The sequence below is a fragment of the Myxine glutinosa genome, chromosome 2 (genome assembly GCF_964187855.1).
Source record: "Myxine glutinosa chromosome 2, kmMyxGlut1.1, whole genome shotgun sequence".
In the NCBI taxonomy this organism is placed as follows: domain Eukaryota; kingdom Metazoa; phylum Chordata; class Myxini; order Myxiniformes; family Myxinidae; genus Myxine; species Myxine glutinosa.
The window spans coordinates 117041064-117060073 of record NC_136262.1 but is presented as its reverse complement, the minus strand read 5'-3'; the positions used below and the strand labels follow the sequence as shown (position 1 = coordinate 117060073).

Genomic DNA, 19010 nt, shown 5'->3' with positions numbered 1-19010 from the left:
TGATGATCAGAGATCAAGCCATTGGAGAAAAGGAAAGATTTCATATCCGAAGCAATGATGGATTCCATGACTTTACTGATAATTGGGAGAAGGCTGATTGGTCTGTAGTTGCTAGGATCTGTTTTTGCACCTTTTTTGTGCAAAGCAGTGATGTTGGCTGATTTCCAAGCAGATGGCAGATGACCTTGAGCAAAAGAGAGGGTGAAGAGAACAGAGAGAGGGAATGAAAGAACGGAAGAAAAGGATTTTAGGACCCTTGGGCTGATGCCGTCAGGTCCAGTTGCAGAATCAGAGTCGAGGGTTGACAGAAACTTTTCCACCTTGTCAGGAGGAAAGGACACAGAGTCCAGGAGCAACTGGGTATGGTGGGTACAGAGAGGGATGGGTTTGGGACACAAGACTTAGAGGCAAACACAGAGTTGAGGCATTCAGCTTTTTCACGTGCGGAGTCAGCTGTGTAGCCGTTTGAGGTAAGGGAGGGGATGGAGGGGGAACAAACACCAGAAACAGATTTGACCAGACGCCACCACGATTTGGAAGAGGGAGACAGAGAAGAGAGTTCGGTCTTGAGAACGGAGATATATTGTTTCCTGGCTCTCCTGAGGCTGGACACACACTTGTTTCGGGCTTTGTGAAAGGAAATGAGATTTCCTTCCGTTGGATTTGCTTTCCAGGAGACGAAGGCAAGTTGTTTCTGGGCAACAGCCTCACCACAAGATTCCGTGTACCATGGACGGGAGGAAGGGTATGACAACTGAAGACGAGATGGGATAAATCTGTGCATGAGAGAGAGCAATTTACTTTGGAAGAATTCCCAGGATGAGTTGATGTCAGAGGTGGTCGAGATGGGAGACCAGTCCAGATGATTGAGGGCTGCTTGAAGACCATGCCAGTTGGCCTGAGTGAAATGCCAGACTCGTCGACGCTGAGCAGGCTCCCTGAGGATGGTCAGAGAGATGTCCACTTTAAATTTGACCTTTATTCGGTGCATGGGGGAATAACATGGGTTTCAGGTTTGTACAGTGCACATACATGTACTCCATCATGTTATACCTTTAAAGCGACAGTTTACATACATGTACTCCATCATATTATACCTTTAAAGCTAGAGTTTACATACATGTACTCCATCATGTTATACCTTTAAAGCTACAGTGTACATACATGTACTCCATCATATTATACCTTTAAAGCTACAGTTTACATACATGTACTCCATCATGTTATACCTTTAAAGCTGCAGTGTACATACATGTACTACATCATGTTATACCTTTAAAGGTACAGTTTACATACATGTACTCCATCATGTTATACCTTTAAAGCTTCAGTGTACATACATGTACTTCGTCATGTTATACCTTTAAAGCTACAGTGTACATACATGTACTCCATCATGTTATACCTTTAAAGCTACAGTGTACATACATGTACTCCATCATGTTATACCTTTAAAGCTACCTTTAAATGTGAAAAGTGTGAAAGCTTTTTTTGTTTAAATGCAAAGTTTTGTTTTTAACTTCTTGTTTGTACTGTCTACTGCCAGGTGCCTTGTTCCTTCCTGTCGGTTCTGCCCTGGGCTCTGCCGTCCACGTGGTGTCCCTGTACGGAGGTCTGCTCGTGTTCTCATGGATGCTGGTGTCGGACACGCAGCGTGCGGTCAGACAGGCTGAGACGCTGGCCATACACGATCCAATAAACAGGTGAGAAATGTGCAAAACTTCATCTTTAGTTTTTCTTTCCCGAATGAAATTGGTTAATATTTGGATGTGAAAGAGCAATGGAGAGTTTTCCTTCTCGCTTCCCCCCCCCCTCCTTCCCCAGCTCGATGTCACTGTACATGGATATCGTGAACATTTTCATAAGGCTGTCCATAATCTTCAGAGGTGGTGGAGGGAAGCGGAAGTGAAAGTTGAAGAACCGTCACCCAGCCCCGCCTCTCCAACCGCATGCACATATCTCCCCAGTGCATATTTCATGGACTGCTTCCACCCCCCCCCCCCCCCCCCTTCGCTGGCTTCCCGTCTTCCTTTACGCCCCACAGTCCTAACCACACTGAGACGTAGATATCCTTCTACACCGCTCCTTCTTTACACTAGACTTGTTTTGTTTTATCTTTTGCATCCTCCTTTTTATTTATATTTTCATTTTGACTCCTCCATTTTGTTTCAGGAAGAGCAAGTTTTTGATGCGTTGCCGGTGATGTAATAAATGAACATGCATTCAATGTGATATGCATTAAATCAAAATCGTTGCCTGATCTTTGCATCCTTGAGAGACGTCACATGCTCGTTACGTCCATCTTCTACCTAATAAACGTTAGTGGTGGAACATCCATCGTGTCGCACAAATAAATACCTCGATATGAATGTCGAATAGTGTCTTATAAGTCGTCTTACAATGACCGAATGTTCACGTGGCTTTGTGTGATATTTGGTAAATATGGGTCGGTGGCAGACAGACGACCAGATATTTGGTAAAATTGATCAAAATACCTGCCTTGAGTTTGTTTTTGACAAAAAAAGGATCACTGGATCCAAAAGTTCCATTTTGCAATAATATGAGTTTGGATTTCTTCCAGAGGATGAGGTTTGGAGGTCATCAATAATGGATGGCCTCCCTTATTGGGGGATATGAAATGGGTGTTTGTCTGGAATAGAGATAAACATGTCTGCTCAAGTCTGCACATTGATTTTACGCTGATAATCGAAGACACAGGCTTCTGTACATAGATCAGGAATGATATTTTCCTGTTCATGGAAAGATCTCTGGTCAATTGGAAACCTCTCACGGGGGGATCATCTGTGCATCCTCCTGGTATGGAGGGGACGAGGTCCAGGTCCTCATGGACCACGTGGGTGTCGCGAGGTCGTCTGTCCGAGAGGAGGGTTTAGAGGTAGCGCACCTCATCTTGAGCTGGACTGCTGTGGGTTCGATTCCCTGAGCCGACTAAAAACTGTCATCCTGGTATTCCATAGGTGATTCTATGTTGTGTGCCGTCCCTCTGGTGAACGTTTATTAAACGAGACATCTTGTCTGCTAGCCGTGTGTCATCAGTTGGTGGATGTTAAAGTGGACGTCTTATCTGCTAGCCGGGCGTCATGGGTTGGTGAATGTTAAAGTGGACATCTTGTCTGCTAGCCGGACGTCATGGGTTGGTGGATGTCAAAGTGGACATCTTGTCTGCTAGCCGGACGTCATGGGTTGGTGGATGTTAAAGTGGACATCTTGTCTGCTAGCCAGGCGTCATGGGTTGGTGGATGTTAAAGTGGACATCTTGTCTGCTAGCCGGGCGTCATCAGTTGGTGGATGTTAAAGTGGACATTTTGTCTGCTAGCCGGGCGTCATCAGTTGGTGGATGTTAAAGTGGACATCTTGTCTGCTAGCCGGGCGTCATGGGTTGGTGAATGTTAAAGTGGACATCTTGTCTGCTAGCCGGACGTCATGGGTTGGTGGATGTCAAAGTGGACATCTTGTCTGCTAGCCGGACGTCATGGGTTGGTGGATGTTAAAGTGGACATCTTGTCTGCTAGCCGGACGTCATGGGTTGGTGGATGTCAAAGTGGACATCTTGTCTGCTAGCCGGACGTCATGGGTTGGTGGATGTTAAAGTGGACATCTTGTCTGCTAGCTGGGCGTCATGGGTTGGTGGATATTAAAGTGGACATCTTGTCTGCCAGCCGGGAGTCATAAGTTGGTGGATGTTAAAGTGGACATCTTGTCTGCTAGCCGGGCGTCACCAGTTGGTGGATGTTAAAGTGGACATCTTGTCTGCTCGCCGGGCGTCATCAGTTGGTGGATGTTAAAGTGGACATCTTGTCTGCTAGCCGGGCATCATCAGTTGGTGGATGTTAAAGTGGACATCTTGTCTGCTAGCCGGGCGTCATGGGTTGGTGGATGTTAAAGTGGACATCTTTTTTTTTTCTTTTTCTTTTTTTTCTTTTTTTTTTGAATACAGAATCGAGGCTCGTGAAAGAGCTAACATTTATCACACAAACAAATCAAACAGTCAAACAAAATATATAAAAAGAGGGAGTGGTAGACAAGATGGGGAGAGAAGGGGAAGCACACAATCACAACATTTGAGAGCAGGGACATCAGGAGATGTGTGGGAGGGAGCGGGCTTGGGTGGAGGAGGCGTGGGAAGGGGGGGGGTGGGGGGGCGGGAAAAGTAAAAAACACAAACACACCAAGGACTTCCAGGACAGCAGTTGGTATTTCAAAAAAGTGGATTTTGGGTGAAATTATTGAGGGTAGAAAAGATCAAGGTTTTGGATGGGGGAAGATAAGAGATGGTGGTGAAGAGCTGTTTTAAAGACCGGGAGGGAGGAGTGGGATTGAAGAGAGTGAGGGGGTTTGTTCCAGAGGCGGGAGAAAAGAGGAGTGAAGGTGAGCAGAGAGTCTTGATTTTGGCAGTTTAACCATAAGAGGGTTGCAGGCAGATCTTGTGCGACCTGTAGGAATATTTGGGGGACAGAGCCCAGAGAGAGCTGGGGGGGCAAGGCCGGAGAGGAGTCGGTAGAAGACGGAAAGACCACCAACCTGCCTGCGGTGAGTGAGTGAAAGTCCCTTGGAGTTAGCTTCATCGCGGGAGATTCCAATGATTCTGAACGCTTTGGTTTCAACAGCGTGAAGACGAGCTCGGTGTGAGGCAGGAGCACCAGCCCAGAGGGGAGAGCAGTATTCCATTGAGCTGCGGATGAAAGCCTTGTATGTGGTGAGGAGCTCAGATGTGCCAAGGAAGGACTTCGCACGACGGAGGATGCCCAGTCGGAGACTGGCTTTGGAGGCCAGATTTGAAATGTGGTTTTCCCAGGAAAGATCATGGCAGATAGTGAGACCCAAACGCTTGAGTGACAGAACTTCTTGGAGAGGATTATTCAGAAAGTGGATGGGAGGGTTGTCCAGTCGGTCTTTTCGGAGAGACATCGTAAGAGTGTGAGATTTGTCAGGATTGAAAGACATGTTCCACGTGTTTGCCCAGTCTGTGATTTTGTCGAGGTCTGCAGAGAGTGAGGAGGCTGCAGACTGCCGATCTGAGGGATGAGGAATGGAGCGACAGAGAGTAGAGTCATCAGCAAAGAGATAGGGAGGATTTTCAAGAGAGTGAGAGAGATCATTGATGAAGACCAGAAAAAGCACAGGGCCCAGAACACTGCCTTGGGGAACTCCAGTCTGAACAGAAAGAGGAGATGAGAGAAACCCATTCAGGGCCACACGTTGACTACGGCTAGAGAAGAAGTCCGCCAGCCATGCGTGGAGATTTCCATGGATACCAAAGGAAGAGGGTTTGGTGAGCAGAGCGGGGTGCCAGACCGTATCGAAGGCACGTGATATGTCAAGGGAGACGGCTCTAATTTCCTGTTTGGCATTGAGGACCTCCATCCATTGTTGAGAAAGCAGAAGCAGCACGTCCAGAGTAGAGTGACCTGGTCTGAAACCAAATTGATGATCAGAGATCAAGCCATTGGAGAAAAGGAAAGATTTCATATCCGAAGCAATGATGGATTCCATGACTTTACTGATAATTGGGAGAAGGCTGATTGGTCTGTAGTTGCTAGGATCTGTTTTTGCACCTTTTTTGTGCAAAACGGTGATGTTGGCTGATTTCCAAGCAGATGGCAGATGACCTTGAGCAAAAGAGAGGGTGAAGAGAACAGAGAGAGGGAATGAAAGAACGGAAGAAAAGGATTTTAGGACCCTTGGGCTGATGCCGTCAGGTCCAGTTGCAGAATCAGAGTCGAGGAATCGAGAACCAGAATCGAGAATCAAATGAATCATGAATTATGTCGAGAATCATGTCGAGAATCAGAGTCAGAGAGTTGACAGAAACTTTTCCACCTTGTCAGGAGGAAAGGACACAGAGTCCAGGAGCAACTGGGTATGGTGGGTACAGAGAGGGATGGGTTTGGGACACAAGACTTAGAGGCAAACAGAGTTGAGGCATTCAGCTTTTTCATGTGCGGAGTCAGCCGTGTTGCCGTTTGAGGTGAGGGAGGGGATGGAGGGGGAACAAACACCAGAAACAGATTTGACCAGACGCCACCAGGATTTGGAAAAGGGAGACAGATAAGAGAGTTCGGTCTTGAGAACGGAGAGATATTGTTTCCTGGCTCTCCTGAGGGTGGACATACACTTCTTTCGGGCTTTGTGAAAGGAAATGAGATTTCCTTCCGTTGGATTTGCTTTCCAGGAGACGAAGGCAAGTTTTTTCTGGGCAACAGCCTCACCACAACATTCCGTGTACCATGGACGGGAGGAAGGGTATGACAACTGAAGACGAGATGGGATAAATCTGTGCATGAGAGAGAGCAATTTACTTTGGAAGAATTCCCAGGATGAGTTGATGTCAGAGGCGGTAGAGATGGGATGGGACGGGAGCATGTCTGCTAGACGGGCGTCATGGGTTGGTGTACGTTAAAGTGGACATCTTGTCTGCTAGTCAGGCGTCATGGGTTGGTGGTCGTTCAAGTGGACATCTTGTCTGCTAGCCGGGCGTCATCAGAAGGTGGATGTTAAAGTGGACATCTTGTCTGCTAGCCGGGCGTCATCAATTGGTGGATATTAAAGTGGCCATTTTGTCTGCTAGCCGGGCGTCATGGGTTGGTGGATGTTAAAATGGACATCTTGTCTGCGAGCCGGGCGTCATCAGTTGGTGGATGTTAAAGTGGACATTTTGTCTGCTAGCCGGGCGTCATCAGTTGGTGAATGTTAAAGTGGACATCTTGTCTGCTAGCCGGGCGTCATCAGTTGGTGGATGTTAAAGTGGACATCTTGTCTGCTCGCTGGGCGTCATCAGTTGGTGGATGTTAAAGTGGACATCTTGTCTGCTAGCCTGGCGTCATCAGTTGGTGGATGTTAAAGTGGACATCTTGTCTGCTAGCCGGGCGTCATGGGTTGGTGGATGTTAAAGTGGACATCTTGTCTGCTAGCCGGGCGTCATGGGTTGGTGTACGTTAAAGTGGACATCTTGTCTGCTAGTCGGGCGTCATGGGTTGGTGGACGTTAAAGTGGACATCTTGTCCGATAGCCCGGAGTCATCAGTTGGTGGATGTTAAAGTGGACATCTTGTCTGCTAGCCGGGCGTCATCAGTTGGTGGATGTTAAAGTGGACATCTTGTCTGCTAGCCGGGCATCATCAGTTGGTGGATGTTAAAGTGGACATCTTGTCTGCTAGCCGGGCATCATCAGTTGGTGGATGTTAAAGTGGACATCTTGTCTGCTAGCCGGGCGTCATGGGTTGGTGGATGTTAAAGTGGACATCTTGTCTGCTAGCCGGGCGTCATGGGTTGGTGTACGTTAAAGTGGACATCTTGTCTGCTAGTCGGGCGTCATGGGTTGGTGGATGTTAAAGTGGACATCTTGTCTGCTGGCCGGGCGTCATCAGTTGGTGGATGTTAAAGTGGACATCTTGTCTGCTAGCCGGCCGTCATCAGTTGGTGGATGTTAAAGTGGACATCTTTTCTGCTGGCTGGGCGTCATCAGTTGGTGGATGTTAAAGTGGACATCTTGTCTGCTGGCCGGGCGTCATCAGTTGGTGGATGTTAAAGTGGACATCTTGTCTGCTATCCGGGCATCATCAGTTGGTGGATGTTAAAGTGGACATCTTGTCTGCTAGCCGGGCGTCATCAGTTGGTGGATGTTAAAGTGGACATCGTGTCTGCTAGCCGGGCGTCATCAGTTGGTGGATGTTAAAGTAGACATCTTGTCTGCTAGCCGGGCGTCATGGGTTGGTGGACGTTAAAGTGGACATTTTGTCTGCGAGCCGGGCGTCACGGGTTGGTGGATGTTAAAGTGGACATCTTGTCTGCTAGCCGGGCGTCATGGGTTGGTGGATGTTAAAGTGGACATCTTGTCTGCTAGCCGGGCGTCATGGGTTGGTGTACGTTAAAGTGGACATCTTGTCTGCTAGTTGGGCGTCATGGGTTGGTGGACGTTAAAGTGGACATCTTCTCCGCTAGCCGGGAGTCATCAGTTGGTGGATGTTAAAGTGGACATCTTGTCTGCTAGCCGGGCGTCATGGGCTGGTGGATGTTGAAGTGGACATCTTGTCTGCTAGCTGGGCGTCATGGGTTGGTGGATGTTGAAGTGGACATCTTGTCTGCTAGCTGGGCGTCATGGGTTGGTGGATGTTAAAGTGGACATCTTGTCTGCTTGCTGGGCGTCATCAGTTGGTGGATATTAAAGTGGACATCTTGTCTGCTAGCCGGGCGTCATCAGAAGGTGGATGTTAAAGTGGACATCTTGTCTGCTAGCCGGGCGTCATCAGTTGGTGGATATTAAAGTGGACATCTTGTCTGCTAGCCGGGCGTCATGGGTTGGTGGATGTTAAAGTGGACATCTTGTCTGCGAGCCGGGCATCATCAGTTGGTGGATGTTAAAGTGGACATTTTGTCTGCGAGCCGGGCGTCATCAGTTTGTGAATGTTAAAGTGAACATCTTGTCTGCTAGCCGGGCGTCATCAGTTGGTGGATGTTAAAGTGGCCATCTTGTCTGCTAGCCGGGCGTCATCAGTTGGTGGATGTTAAAGTGGACATCTTGTCTGCTAGCCTGGCGTCATCAGTTGGTGGATGTTAAAGTGGACATCTTGTCTGCTAGCCGGGCGTCATGGGTTGGTGGATGTTAAAGTGGACATCTTGTCTGCTAGCCGGGCATCATGGGTTGGTGTACGTTAAAGTGGACATCTTGTCTGCTAGCCGGGCGTCATGGGTTGGTGGATGTTAAAGTGGACATCTTGTCTGCTAGCCGGGCGTCATGGGTTGCTGGACGTTAAAGTGGACATCCTGTCCGCTAGCCGGGAGTCATCAGTTGGTGGATGTTAAAGTGGACATCTTGTCTGCTAGCCGGGCATCATCAGTTGGTGGATGTTAAAGTGGGCATCTTGTCTGCTAGCCGGGCGTCATCAGTTGGTGGATGTTAAAGTGGACATCTTGTCTGCTAGCCGGGCGTCATCAGTTGGTGGATGTTAAAGTGGACAGCTTGTCTGCTAGCAGGGCGTCATCAGTTGGTGGATGTTAAAGTGGACATCTTGTCTGCTCGCGGGCGTCATCAGTTGGTGGATGTTAAAGTGGACATCTTGTCTGCTAGCCGGGCGTCATCAGTTGGTGGATGTTAAAGTGGACATCTTGTCTGCTAGCCGGGTGTCATGGGTTGGTGGACGTTAAAGTGGACATCTTGTCTGCTAGCTGGGCGTCATCAGTTGGTGGATGTTAAAGTGGACATCTTGTCTGCTAGCCGGGCGTCATCAGTTGGTGGATGTTAAAGTGGACATCTTGTCTGCTAGCCGGGCGTCATCAGTTGGTGGATGTTAAAGTGGACATCTTGTCTGCTAGCCGGGCGTCATCAGTTGGTGGATGTTAAAGTGGACATCTTTTCTGCTGGCCTGGCATCATCAATTGGTGGATGTTAAAGTGGACATCTTGTCTGCTGGCCCAGCGTCATCAGTTGGTGGATGTTAAAGTGGACATCTTGTCTGCTAGCCGGGCGTCATCAGTTGGTGGATGCTAAAGTGGACATCTTGTCTGCTAGCCGGGCGTCATCAGTTGGTGGATGTTAAAGTGGACATCGTGTCTGCTAGCCAGGCGTCATCATTTGGTGGATGTTAAAGTAGACATCTTGTCTGCTAGCCGGGCGTCATGGGTTGGTGGACGTTAAAGTGGACATTTTGTCCGCGAGCCGGGCGTCATGGGTTGGTGGATGTTAAAGTGGACATCTTGTCTGCTAGCCGGGCGTCATGGGTTGGTGAATGTTAAAGTGGACATCTTGTCTGCTAGCCGGGCGTCATGGGTTGGTGTACGTAAAAGTGGACATCTTGTCTGTAGCCGGGCGTCATCAGTTGGTAGATATTAAAGTGGACATCTTGTCTGCTAGCCGGGCGTCATCAGTTGGTGGATGTTAAAGTGGACATCTTGTCTGCTAGCCGGGCGTCATCAGTTGGTGGATGTTAAAGTGGACATCTTGTCTGCTGGCTGGGCGTCATCAGTTGGTGGATGTTAAAGTGGACATCTTGTCTGCTGGCCGGGCGTCATCAGTTGGTGGATGTTAAAGTGGACATCTTTTCTGCTGGCTGGGCGTCATCAGTTGGTGGATGTTAAAGTGGACATCTTGTCTGCTGGCCGGGCGTCATCAGTTGGTGGATGTTAAAGTGGACATCTTGTGTGCTAGCCGGGCATCATCAGTTGGTGGATGTTAAAGTGGACATCTTGTCTGCTAGCCGGGCGTCATCAGTTGGTGGATGTTAAAGTGGACATTTTGTCTGCGAGCCGGGCGTCATGGGTTGGTGGATGTTAAAGTGGCAATCTTGTCTGCTAGCCGGGCGTCATGGGTTGGTGGATGTTAAAGTGGACATCTTGTCTGCTAGCCGGGCGTCATGGGTTGGTGTACGTTAAAGTGGACATCTTGTCTGCTAGTCGGGCGTCATGGGTTGGTGGACGTTAAAGTGGACATCTTGTCCGCTAGCCGGGAGTCATCAGTTGGTGGATGTTAAAGTGGACATCTTGTCTGCTAGCCGGGCATCATGGGCTGGTGGATGTTGAAGTGGACATCTTGTCTGCTAGCCGGGCGTCATCAGTTGGTGGATGTTAAAGTGGACATCTTGTCTGCTGGGCGGGCGTCATCAGTTGGTGGATGTTAAAGTGGACATCTTGTCTGCTAGCCGGGCGTCATCAGTTGGTGGTGTTAAAGTGGACATCTTTTCTGCTGGCCGGGCGTCATCAGTTGGTGGATGTTAAAGTGGACATCTTGTCTGCTGGCCGGGCGTCATCAGTTGGTGGATGTTAAAGTGGACATCTTGTCTGCTAGCCGGGCGTCATCAGTTGGTGGATGCTAAAGTGGACATCTTGTCTGCTAGCCGGGCGTCATCAGTTGGTGGATGTTAAAGTGGACATCGTGTCTGCTAGCCGGGCGTCATCAGTTGGTGGATGTTAAAGTAGACATCTTGTCTGCTAGTCGGGCGTCATGGGTTGGTGGATGTTAAAGTGGACATTTTGTCTGCGAGCCGGGCGTCATGGGTTGGTGGATGTTAAAGTGGACATCTTGTCTGCGAGCCGGCCGTCATGGGTTGGTGGATGTTAAAGTGGACATCTTGTCTGCTAGCCGGGCGTCATGGGTTGGTGGATGTTAAAGTGGACATCTTGTCTGTAGCCGGGCGTCATCAGTTGGTGGATATTAAAGTGGACATCTTGTCTGCTAGCCAGGCGTCATCAGTTGGTGGATGTTAAAGTGGCCATCTTGTCTGCTCGCCGGGCGTCATCAGTTGGTGGATGTTAAAGTGGACATCTTGTCTGCTAGCCGGGCGTCATCAGTTGGTGGATGTGAAAGTGGACATCTTTTCAGCTGGCCGGGCATCATCAATTGGTGGATGTTAAAGTGGACATCTTGTCTGCTGGCCCGGCGTCATCAGTTGGTGGATGTTAAAGTGGACATCTTGTCTGCTAGCCGGGCGTCATCAGTTGGTGGATGCTAAAGTGGACATCTTGTCTGCTAGCCGGGCGTCATCAGTTGGTGGATGTTAAAGTGGACATCGTGTCTGCTAGCCAGGCGTCATCATTTGGTGGATGTTAAAGTAGACATCTCTGCTAGCCGGGCGTCATGGGTTGGTGGACGTTAAAGTGGACATTTTGTCTGCGAGCCGGGCGTCATCGGTTGGTGGATGTTAAAGTGGACATCTTGTCTGCTAGCCGGGCGTCATGGGTTGGTGTACGTAAAAGTGGACATCTTGTCTGTAGCCGGGCGTCATCAGTTGGTAGATATTAAAGTGGACATCTTGTCTGCTAGCCGGGCGTCATCAGTTGGTGGATGTTAAAGTGGACATCTTGTCTGCTAGCGGGGCGTCATCAGTTGGTGGATGTTAAAGTGGACATCTTGTCTGCTGGCCGGGCGTCATCAGTTGGTGGATGTTAAAGTGGACATCTTGTCTGCTGGCCGGGCATCATCAGTTGGTGGATGTTAAAGTGGACATCTTTTCTGCTGGCTGGGCGTCATCAGTTGGTGGATGTTAAAGTGGACATCTTGTCTGCTGGCCGGGCGTCATCAGTTGGTGGATGTTAAAGTGGACATCTTGTCTGCTAGCCGGGCATCATCAGTTGGTGGATGTTAAAGTGGACATCTTGTCTGCTAGCCGGGCGTCATCAGTTGGTGGATGTTAAAGTGGACATTTTGTCTGCGAGCCGGGCGTCATGGGTTGGTGGATGTTAAAGTGGACATCTTGTCTGCTAGCCGGGCGTCATGGGTTGGTGGATGTTAAAGTGGACATGTTGTCTGCTAGCCGGGCGTCATGGGTTGGTGTACGTTAAAGTGGACATCTTGTCTGCTAGTCGGGCGTCATGGGTTGGTGGACGTTAAAGTGGACATCTTGTCCGCTAGCCGGGAGTCATCAGTTGGTGGATGTTAAAGTGGACATCTTGTCTGCTAGCCGGGCATCATGGGCTGGTGGATGTTGAAGTGGACATCTTGTATGCTAGCCGGGCGTCATCAGTTGGTGGATGTTAAAGTGGACATCTTGTCTGCTGGGCGGGCGTCATCAGTTGGTGGATGTTAAAGTGGACATCTTGTCTGCTAGCCGGGCGTCATCAGTTGGTGGTGTTAAAGTGGACATCTTTTCTGCTGGCCGGGCGTCATCAGTTGGTGGATGTTAAAGTGGACATCTTGTCTGCTGGCCGGGCGTCATCAGTTGGTGGATGTTAAAGTGGACATCTTGTCTGCTAGCCGGGCGTCATCAGTTGGTGGATGCTAAAGTGGACATCTTGTCTGCTAGCCGGGCGTCATCAGTTGGTGGATGTTAAAGTGGACATCGTGTCTGCTAGCCGGGCGTCATCAGTTGGTGGATGTTAAAGTAGACATCTTGTCTGCTAGCCGGGCGTCATGGGTTGGTGGATGTTAAAGTGGACATTTTGTCTGCGAGCCGGGCGTCATGGGTTGGTGGATGTTAAAGTGGACATCTTGTCTGCGAGCCGGCCGTCATGGGTTGGTGGATGTTAAAGTGGACATCTTGTCTGCTAGCCGGGCGTCATGGGTTGGTGGATGTTAAAGTGGACATCTTGTCTGTAGCCGGGCGTCATCAGTTGGTGGATATTAAAGTGGACATCTTGTCTGCTAGCCAGGCGTCATCAGTTGGTGGATGTTAAAGTGGACATCTTGTCTGCTCGCCGGGCATCATCAGTTGGTGGATGTTAAAGTGGACATCTTTTCAGCTGGCCGGGCATCATCAATTGGTGGATGTTAAAGTGGACATCTTGTCTGCTGGCCCGGCGTCATCAGTTGGTGGATGTTAAAGTGGTCATCTTGTCTGCTAGCCGGGCGTCATCAGTTGGTGGATGCTAAAGTGGACATCTTGTCTGCTAGCCGGGCGTCATCAGTTGGTGGATGTTAAAGTGGACATCGTGTCTGCTAGCCAGGCGTCATCATTTGGTGGATGTTAAAGTAGACATCTTCTCTGCTAGCCGGGCGTCATGGGTTGGTGGACGTTAAAGTGGACATTTTGTATGCGAGCCGGGCGTCATCGGTTGGTGGATGTTAAAGTGGACATCTTGTCTGCTAGCCGGGCGTCATGGGTTGGTGAATGTTAAAGTGGACATCTTGTCTGCTAGCCGGGCGTCATGGGTTGGTGTACGTGAAAGTGGACATCTTGTCTGTAGCCGGGCGTCATCAGTTGGTGGATATTAAAGTGGACATCTTGTCTGCTAGCCGGGCGTCATCAGTTGGTGGATGTTAAAGTGGACATCTTGTCTGCTAGCCGGGCGTCATCAGTTGGTGGATGTTAAAGTGGACATCTTGTCTGCTGGGCGGGCGTCATCAGTTGGTGGATGTTAAAGTGGACATCTTGTCTGCTGGCTGGGCGTCATCAGTTGGTGGATGTTAAAGTGGACATCTTGTCTGCTAGCCGGGCGTCATCAGTTGGTGGATGTTAAAGTGGACATCTTTTCTGCTGGCTGGGCGTCATCAGTTGGTGGATGTTAAAGTGGACATCTTGTCTGCTGGCCGGGCGTCATCAGTTGGTGGATGTTAAAGTGGACATCTTGTCTGCTAGCCGGGCATCATCAGTTGGTGGATGTTAAAGTGGACATCTTGTCTGCTAGCCGGGCGTCATCAGTTGGTGGATGTTAAAGTGGACATCGTGTCTGCTAGCCGGGCGTCATCAGTTGGTGGATGTTAAAGTAAACATCTTGTCTGCTAGCCGGGCGTCATGGGTTGGTGGACGTTAAAGTGGACATTTTGTCTGCGAGCCGGGCGTCATGGGTTGGTGGATGTTAAAGTGGACATCTTGTCTGCTAGCCGGGCGTCATGGGTTGGTGTACGTTAAAGTGGACATCTTGTCTGCTAGTCGGGCGTCATGGGTTGGTGGACGTTAAAGTGGACATCTTGTCCGCAAGCCGGGAGTCATCAGTTGGTGGATGTTAAAGTGGACATCTTGTCTGCTAGCCGGGCGTCATGGGCTGGTGGATGTTGAAGTGGACATCTTGTCTGCTAGCTGGGCGTCATGGGTTGGTGGATGTTGAAGTGGACATCTTGTCTGCTAGCTGGGCGTCATGGGTTGGTGGATGTTAAAGTGGACATCTTGTCTGCTAGCTGGGCGTCATCAGTTGGTGGATATTAAAGTGGACATCTTGTCTGCTAGCTGGGCGTCATCAGAAGGTGGATGTTAAAGTGGACATCTTGTCTGCTAGCCGGGCGTCATCAGTTGGTGGATATTAAAGTGGACATTTTGTCTGCTAGCCGGGCGTCATGGGTTGGTGGATGTTAAAGTGGACATCTTGTCTGCGAGCCGGGCGTCATCAGTTGGTGGATGTTAAAGTGGACATGTTGTCTGCTAGCCGGGCGTCATCAGTTGGTGAATGTTAAAGTGGACATCATGTCTGCTAGCCGGGCATCATCAGTTGGTGGATGTTAAAGTGGACATCTTGTCTGCTCGCCGGGCGTCATCAGTTGGTGGATGTTAAAGTGGACATCTTGTCTGCTAGCCTGGCGTCATCAGTTGGTGGATGTTAAAATGGACATCTTGTCTGCTAGCCGGGCGTCATGGGTTGGTGGATGTTAAAGTGGACATCTTGTCTGCTAGCCGGGCGTCATGGGTTGGTGTACGTTAAAGTGGACATCTTGTCTGCTAGTCGGGCGTCATGGGTTGGTGGACGTTAAAGTGGACATCTTGTCCGATAGCCCGGAGTCATCAGTTGGTGGATGTTAAAGTGGACATCTTGTCTGCTAGCCGGGCGTCATCAGTTGGTGGATGTTAAAGTGGACATCTTGTCTGCTAGCCGGGCGTCATGGGTTGGTGTACGTTAAAGTGGACATCTTGTCTGCTAGTCGGGCGTCATGGGTTGGTGGACGTTAAAGTGGACATCTTGTCCGCTAGCCGGGAGTCATCAGTTGGTGGATGTTAAAGTGGACATCTTGTCTGCTCGCCGGGCGTCATCAGTTGGTGGATGTTAAAGTGGGCATCTTGTCTGCTAGCCGGGCGTCATCAGTTGGTGGATGTTAAAGTGGACATCTTGTCTGCTAGCCGGGCGTCATCAGTTGGTGGATGTTAAAGTGGACATCTTGTCTGCTAGCAGGGCGTCATCAGTTGGTGGATGTTAAAGTGGACATCTTGTCTGCTCGCCGGGCGTCATCAGTTGGTGGATGTTAAAGTGGACATCGTGTCTGCTAGCCGGGCGTCATGGGTTGGTGGATGTTAAAGTGGACATCTTGTCTGCTAGCCGGGCGTCATCAGTTGGTGGATGTTAAAGTGGCCATCTTGTCTGCTCGCCGGGCGTCATCAGTTGGTGGATGTTAAAGTGGACATCCTGTCTGCTAGCCGGGCGTCATGGGTTGGTGGACGTTAAAGTGGACATCTTGTCTGCTAGCCGGGCGTCATCAGTTGGTGGATGTTAAAGTGGACATCCTGTCTGCTAGCCGGGCGTCATGGGTTGGTGGACGTTGGTGGACGTTAAAGTGGACATCTTGTCTGCTAGCCGGACATCATGGGTTGGTGGATGTTAAAGTGGACATCGTGTCTGCTAGCCGGGCGTCATGGGTTGGTGGATGTTAAAGTGGACATCTTGTCTGCTAGCCGGGCGTCATCAGTTGGTGGATGTTAAAGTGGCCATCTTGTCTGCTCGCCGGGCGTCATCAGTTGGTGGATGTTAAAGTGGACATCTTGTCTGCTAGCCGGGCGTCATGGGTTGGTGGACGTTAAAGTGGACATCTTGTCTGCTAGCCAGGCGTCATGGGTTGGTGGATGTTAAAGTGGACATCTTGTCTGCTAGCCGGGCATCATGGGTTGGTGGATGTTAAAGTGGACATCTTGTCTGCTAGCCCGGCGTAATGGGTTGGTGGATGTTAAAGTGGAGATCTTGTCTGCTAGCCGGGCGTCATGGGTTGGTGGACGTTAAAGTGGACATCTTGTCTGCTAGCCAGGCGTCATGGGTTGGTGGATGTTAAAGTGGACATCTTGTCTGCTAGCCGGACATCATGGGTTGGTGGATGTTAAAGTGGACATCGTGTCTGCTAGCCGGGCGTCATGGGTTGGTGGATGTTAAAGTGGACATCTTGTCTGCTAGCCGGGCGTCATCAGTTGGTGGATGTTAAAGTGGCCATCTTGTCTGCTCGCCGGGCGTCATCAGTTGGTGGATGTTAAAGTGGACATCTTGTCTGCTAGCCGGGCGTCATGGGTTGGTGGACGTTAAAGTGGACATCTTGTCTGCTAGCCAGGCGTCATGGGTTGGTGGATGTTAAAGTGGACATCTTGTCTGCTAGCCGGGCATCATGGGTTGGTGGATGTTAAAGTGGACATCTTGTCTGCTAGCCCGGCGTCATGGGTTGGTGGATGTTAAAGTGGAGATCTTGTCTGCTAGCCGGGCGTCATGGGTTGGTGAATTTTAAAGTGGACATCTTGTCTGCTAGCCGGGCGTCATGGGTTGGTGTACGTAAAAGTGGACATCTTGTCTGCAGCCGGGCGTCATCAGTTGGTGGATATTAAAGTGGACATCTTGTCTGCTAGCCGGGCGTCATCAGTTGGTGGATGTTAAAGTGGACATCTTGTCTGCTCGCCGGGCGTCATCAGTTGGTGGATGTTAAAGTGGACATCTTGTCTGCTAGCCGGGCGTCATGGGTTGGTGGACGTTAAAGTGGACATCTTGTCTGCTAGCCAGGCGTCATGGGTTGGTGGATGTTAAAGTGGACATCTTGTCTGCTAGCCGGGCATCATGGGTTGGTGGATGTTAAAGTGGACATCTTGTCTGCTAGCCCGGCGTAATGGGTTGGTGGATGTTAAAGTGGAGATCTTGTCTGCTAGCCGGGCGTCATGGGTTGGTGGACGTTAAAGTGGACATCTTGTCTGCTAGCCAGGCGTCATGGGTTGGTGGATGTTAAAGTGGACATCTTGTCTGCTAGCCGGACATCATGGGTTGGTGGATGTTAAAGTGGACATCGTGTCTGCTAGCCGGGCGTCATGGGTTGGTGGATGTTAAAGTGGACATCTTGTCTGCTAGCCGGGCGTCATCAGTTGGTGGATGTTAAAGTGGCCATCTTGTCTGCTCGCCGGGCGTCATCAGTTGGTGGATGTTAAAGTGGACATCTTGTCTGCTAGCCGGGCGTCATGGGTTGGTGGACGTTAAAGTGGACATCTTGTCTGCTAGCCAGGCGTCATGGGTTGGTGGATGTTAAAGTGGACATCTTGTCTGCTAGCCGGGCATCATGGGTTGGTGGATGTTAAAGTGGACATCTTGTCTGCTAGCCCGGCGTCATGGGTTGGTGGATGTTAAAGTGGAGATCTTGTCTGCTAGCCGGGCGTCATGGGTTGGTGAATTTTAAAGTGGACATCTTGTCTGCTAGCCGGGCGTCATGGGTTGGTGTACGTAAAAGTGGACATCTTGTCTGCAGCCGGGCGTCATCAGTTGGTGGATATTAAAGTGGACATCTTGTCTGCTAGCCGGGCGTCATCAGTTGGTGGATGTTAAAGTGGACATCTTGTCTGCTAGCCGGGCGTCATCAGTTGGTGGATGTTAAAGTGGACATCTTGTCTGCTGGCCGGGCGTCATCAGTTGGTGGATGTTAAAGTGGACATCTTGTCTGCTGGCCGGGCGTCGTCAGTTGGTGGATGTTAAAGTGGACATCATGTCTGCTAGCCGGGCATCATGGGTTGGTGGATGTTAAAGTGGACATCTTGTCTGCTAGCCGGGCGTCATGGGTTGGTGGACGTTAAAGTGGACATTTTGTCTGCGAGCCGGGCGTCATGGGTTGGTGGATGTTAAAGTGGACATCTTGTCTGCTAGCCGGGCGTCATGGGTTGGTGTACGTTAAAGTGGACATCTTGTCTGCTAGTCGGGCGTCATGGGTTGGTGGACGTTAAAGTGGACATCTTGTCCGCAAGCCGGGAGTCATCAGTTGGTGGATGTTAAAGTGGACATCTTGTCTGCTAGCCGGGCGTCATGGGCTGGTGGATGTTGAAGTGGACATCTTGTCTGCTAGCTGGGCGTCATGGGTTGGTGGATGTTGAAGTGGACATCTTGTCTGCTAGCTGGGCGTCATGGGTTGGTGGATGTTAAAGTGGACATCTTGTCTGCTAGCTGGGCGTCATCAGTTGGTGGATATTAAAGTGGACATCTTGTCTGCTAGCTGGGCGTCATCAGAAGGTGGATGTTAAAGTGGACATCTTGTCTGCTAGCCGGGCGTCATCAGTTGGTGGATATTAAAGTGGACATTTTGTCTGCTAGCCGGGCGTCATGGGTTGGTGGATGTTAAAGTGGACATCTTGTCTGCGAGCCGGGCGTCATCAGTTGGTGGATGTTAAAGTGGACATGTTGTCTGCTAGCCGGGCGTCATCAGTTGGTGAATGTTAAAGTGGACATCATGTCTGCTAGCCGGGCATCATCAGTTGGTGGATGTTAAAGTGGACATCTTGTCTGCTCGCCGGGCGTCATCAGTTGGTGGATGTTAAAGTGGACATCTTGTCTGCTAGCCTGGCGTCATCAGTTGGTGGATGTTAAAGTGGACATCTTGTCTGCTAGCCGGGCGTCATGGGTTGGTGGATGTTA

At 50.1% G+C, this 19010-nt stretch overlaps 1 protein-coding gene across 1 annotated transcript in view; it reads left to right on the top strand.

Annotated features, from left to right (window-relative positions):
* GHITM (growth hormone inducible transmembrane protein) overlaps positions 1 to 2219 on the top strand; it is a 213140-nt gene extending 210921 nt beyond the window's left edge. The window contains exons 10-11 of the mRNA XM_068107338.2: positions 1547 to 1703; positions 1825 to 2219. Of these exons, the coding sequence (XP_067963439.2) occupies positions 1547 to 1703; positions 1825 to 1909 (242 nt within the window). The 3' untranslated portion in view covers positions 1910 to 2219. The remainder of the gene's footprint in view (positions 1 to 1546; positions 1704 to 1824) is intronic.
* Positions 2220 to 19010: the final 16791 nt, after the last annotated feature.